This window comes from Charadrius vociferus, unplaced genomic scaffold, assembly GCF_000708025.1.
Source record: "Charadrius vociferus isolate BGI_N301 unplaced genomic scaffold, ASM70802v2 scaffold126, whole genome shotgun sequence".
NCBI classification, from domain to species: Eukaryota; Metazoa; Chordata; class Aves; order Charadriiformes; family Charadriidae; genus Charadrius; species Charadrius vociferus.
In genome coordinates, this window is record NW_009648894.1 from 3,051,419 (window position 1) to 3,055,712 (window position 4,294).

The 4,294-nt window shown below is 43.9% G+C and overlaps 1 protein-coding gene across 1 annotated transcript in view; it reads left to right on the top strand.

Annotated features, from left to right (window-relative positions):
• Window positions 1-1,384, top strand: part of LOC104288356 (polycomb complex protein BMI-1) — a 40,509-nt gene extending 39,125 nt beyond the window's left edge. The window contains exons 14-15 of the mRNA XM_009887152.1: window positions 406-486; window positions 575-1,384. Of these exons, the coding sequence (XP_009885454.1) occupies window positions 406-486; window positions 575-904 (411 nt within the window). The 3' untranslated portion in view covers window positions 905-1,384. The remainder of the gene's footprint in view (window positions 1-405; window positions 487-574) is intronic.
• Window positions 1,385-4,294: the final 2,910 nt, after the last annotated feature.

Sequence of the window (4,294 nt, forward strand, 5' to 3'; positions counted from 1 at the left end):
AGTTATTTTGGGTCTTAAATCAGTCTTGCTATTCTAAGCCTGCTAATGCTGGTTAGCACTCATTTTCTCATTACAGCCAGTTCCAGCAAGTGCTAACTACCAAGCATTTCTGGTGTGTGCAATATGCTGATAAACATTATTTTTAAAATATCTGTCCAGGAGTTTGTATGACACCCTGTAATTTTTTAATGCTGTAAATATGGAAGTATCAAGAAATTGCTCCTTAACGTATTGAAAACATCTCTAATAAATATGCAAGTTCCCTGTTCCCTGCTGGGTTTGGTATAGCATTTTTTCAGTTTTCTGATCTGTATGGCAGTGGGGCTATTCTCGCCGCAGAGCAAACGCGTGCTCGGGGGTAAACGCCTGGATGCTCCTTAATGCAAGGGTTCATGTCTTGAACAGATCGATGTGATGTATGAAGAGGAGCCCCTGAAGGACTACTACACCCTCATGGATATTGCCTACATCTATACCTGGAGGCGGGTGAGTGTGGCCAGCGTGCGCCCCCCCGGGGGGGTGCGGGTCGTGGCCCAGGGAGGGCGCTGACCGGGGTCTCCCCTTTGCCTTGCAGAACGGGCCTCTGCCCCTGAAATACCGGGTCCGACCTACTTGCAAGAGGATGAAGATCAGTCACCAGAGGGAAGGCTTGAATAATAGCGGGGAGCTGGAAAGTGACTCTGGGAGCGACAAGGCGAGCAGCCCAGCGGGAGGCATCCCCTCCACCTCCTCCTGTTTGCCCAGCCCCAGCACGCCGGTCCAGTCTCCTCACCCTCAGTTCCCCCACATCTCCAGCACCATGAACGGCACCAGCAGCAGCCCCAGCAGTAACCACCAGTCCTCCTTTACCAACAGAGCACGGAAAACATCGATAAATGGCTCCTCGGCCACTTCCTCTGGTTGATGCGCCAACCAGGCTACCGCCCCGCCCCTCCTTTATATAGATCTCTCCATGCCATTACAGCTTTATAGATGCTAATCCATGTGACTATCGTCCAAATTGCTTTCTTTTGTAGTGACACTGAACTTGGCTATAAAAGGTGACATTCAGGATGGACGTTAATGGAAACGCAAGATTGAAATGTAAATTGTTTTCAGAGGACTGGGAAGCAAACAAAAGTTACACCTTCACCTGTTCCGAGTGATGCGGAGTTGTTTCCGTCCCCATCATCTGGACTCGGGAGTCTCCAGAAGTCGATACAAATCCCGGGAAGTAGTTTGTTAATCCAGACTAACTCCTCCATTGCGTTCTCTTCGATTGTTATTGTTCTTATGCTGTTTTGTGAACCTGTAGAAAGCAAGTGCTTTTTCATCTTGAAATCCAACAAAATGGAAAGAATATGCATAGAATAATGCATATATGTAGCCATGTCACTGTGAATAACAATTTTTGCGTATTAGCCATTTTGATTCTTATGTTGCATCTTTTACTTCTCTGTTGCTGCGCAGAACCGATCAAAAGAAAAGTAAACTTCAGTTTTACAATCTGTATGCCTAAAAGCGGGTATTACCGTTTTATTTACTGACTTGTTTAAATGATTCGCTTTTGTAAGAATCAGATGGCATTATGCTTATTGTACAATGCCATATTGGTATATGACATAACAGGAAACAGTATTGTATGATATATTTATAAATACTATAAAGAAAATATTGTGTTTCATGCACTCATGATATGGTTGTTAAATTTCTAAACTGGTTCGACCCTTGCAGATGCCGCCTGTTTGAGCTTTGCTCATACTGCAAGAAACACTTTGCGTGTGAGAGCTACAGTATTGGGAAAGCACATTCAAGTCTCTGATAACCTGGAGGCAATTGGCAATCTTGAAAGGATTTTACTGGCTTTGTCTTTTTTTCCAAGTGATATATTTTTACTTTACCAAATGTTGAAGTGATGCAGTGAAGAAAAAAAAAAAAGTTAAGGGACATGGAAGTCTTTGACCTGTTTGATTACCTTTTTTATTATTTGGTGTGGTGGAATTGTGTTTTTAAAAGCACATGGAATCATTACAGAAGCCATAAACTATTTGGTATAAATTTTAAGGAACCAGCAAGTCGCTGGATGAAGGCATTTTATCTAAATTTGTTTTAATATATATGTGTATGGTACAGTACTAACTTCATTAAAATTTAACAGGTACTTTAATATTTCCAATAAATTGTGGAGAATGCCTCCTCTTTAATGGCCTGCAAATAGGTGCATTTTATTAGAGGCTTCTAAGGGTGTTATTTTTTTCAGTAGGAGGAACTTTTCCACCATAAAATATGAACAGCCCAGAACACTTTTCAGTTTGTGCTTTGCTTTGGTCGAACTTCGTGTGTGTTCATCACCCATCAGTTATACATTTGTGAGGGTGTTTATTCTATATGGATATTGTTTCATGTTTGTACGGGAAAATTGTAGTTAAACATTTCATTGTCTCCAGTCTGCAAAAGAAGCACAATTCTATTGCTTTGTCTTGCTTATAGTCATTAAATCATTACTTTTGCATATAAATTGCTGTTATTTGTCCTGCTTGTTTTTATAGACCAGGTGATTGCAAATCCTCCACAAGGTTATTGCTTATTGATGTATAATGTCTTGTTAAACAAGAGTTGATATTTTTTCCTGTAGTAAACATGTACAGTTCAATTTCAACAGTAAAAACTTCAGTTTTATATACACGAATAACTTTCATTTATAGCTGAACAAAGAAATAAACAAATAAAAGGGATAATTCATTGAAAAATAGCAAATGACCTCTGTTGATAATGTGGTATTAAAGGACAAACATCTTGTTCTCATTGGAAGTCTTTCTGGGTGTACAAAAGATGTCAGTGAGTAGAACAGCAGAGTACTAAAATAACCCCCAAAATATTGCCTAGAAATCGACGTGATTTCTTTTGGTTGCCTGCCTCGAAAACATTTGCTGGTCTTTATTTGACCCCGGATTATTCTCCAAAATAAGCAAATGGTGTATTCTCACATGCGGGTCAGGCACAGGTTTTCTCTCCTGTCTTTTCAAACTTAGCCCACGTTAAACTGCACTGGCTGGGAAGGGAAGAGCAGGATTTTTGGGGTGGTGGTGAGTGCCAGGTTCTGCCTGTGCTGCTCTGGATTACTTTTGAAAGCCTCGGTGGAACTAAGTACGTTTTAATGTGAAGATATCTCTCCATGCGACCCAGTGTCTATCTTGGCACCATTCCCTCAGCTATGTGAGTTAATCACACTGTGTTGGTTGAACTAATTCACCCGATGACCACCACTGAACCTGCAGCAGAGGGTCGTACGTTGGCACACTGGTCAAATTGCGCTTATTTATACTGGAAGTAGCCGATAATGACAACTTTTAGCATCAAAACGGAACTATTCTCGGTCTCTGTAGGGTGTCCGTGAAGCATAAAACAATGAAACAGGAGTGGGATAATTCTCTCCGAGGTTTGTTAAGCTCTTACAGCACCTTCGACATTTCCCAATTTGACGTGTCCCGTCTGAAAAAGAACAAACGTTTTCAGTAGCTCTCTTGCCGAGCTGCAGAAGCCGCCGAGGATGTTTGTGCTGCCATGTGAAACTTTTGTTTTGCTGCTGGCCCTAGGCAGATGGCACTGCGATGCGTATATATTGCTAGGCACAACTGGGAGGACGATCAAAGATAGCATCTTGATGTTCTACTTGCGAAGCTGCTGTGTCAACCTCCCCGGTTTCACAATATTTTTTTCTTTGCAGCTACATAGCGAACGGGTTTCCTTACAAACGTGCGTAAACCCTCCCTGTTTGGAAAGAAATCTCAGCTCGGTGCATGCGAGAGGAATCTTTTCATTACCCGACGTTGCAGTTATATAGAGCGAGGGATAAAGCCGAGGTCCGCTGCGTTTTTCTGAGCTTGCTCAGCAAGCAATGTCAGTAAAGGTAGAGGCAGGGGCGGTCTGTGCCCGCTGGAAAATGATGGTTTTCTGTCTTCGTCCGACCAAATTTTCCGCCCTGGTTCAGCTGCCAGCAGCTCCAAGCAGCGCTTTTGTGTCCGGCCGGAATGGGGGACAGGCGGTAACGATCTAGCCCCCGGGAAAGCGAGGGAGAAGGGGGCATAAAGACCTCCACAGGCTACTGGAGAAGACGGGCAGACATGGGGAGGAAGGAATGCAGAAATGTGGAGGAAGAGGAAAGGAAGGAGCGCGACGGGCTCGCTAAGGCGGGCTGGTTGTCCTCCGGCACCGAGCACTGCTGAAAACAACCTGCGCCGCCGCCTTTCAGCAGGCCGGTCCCGGCGGGCGGGCACCGCCGAGGAACTCCCGAAAATCGGTCGCGCCCGGTGGG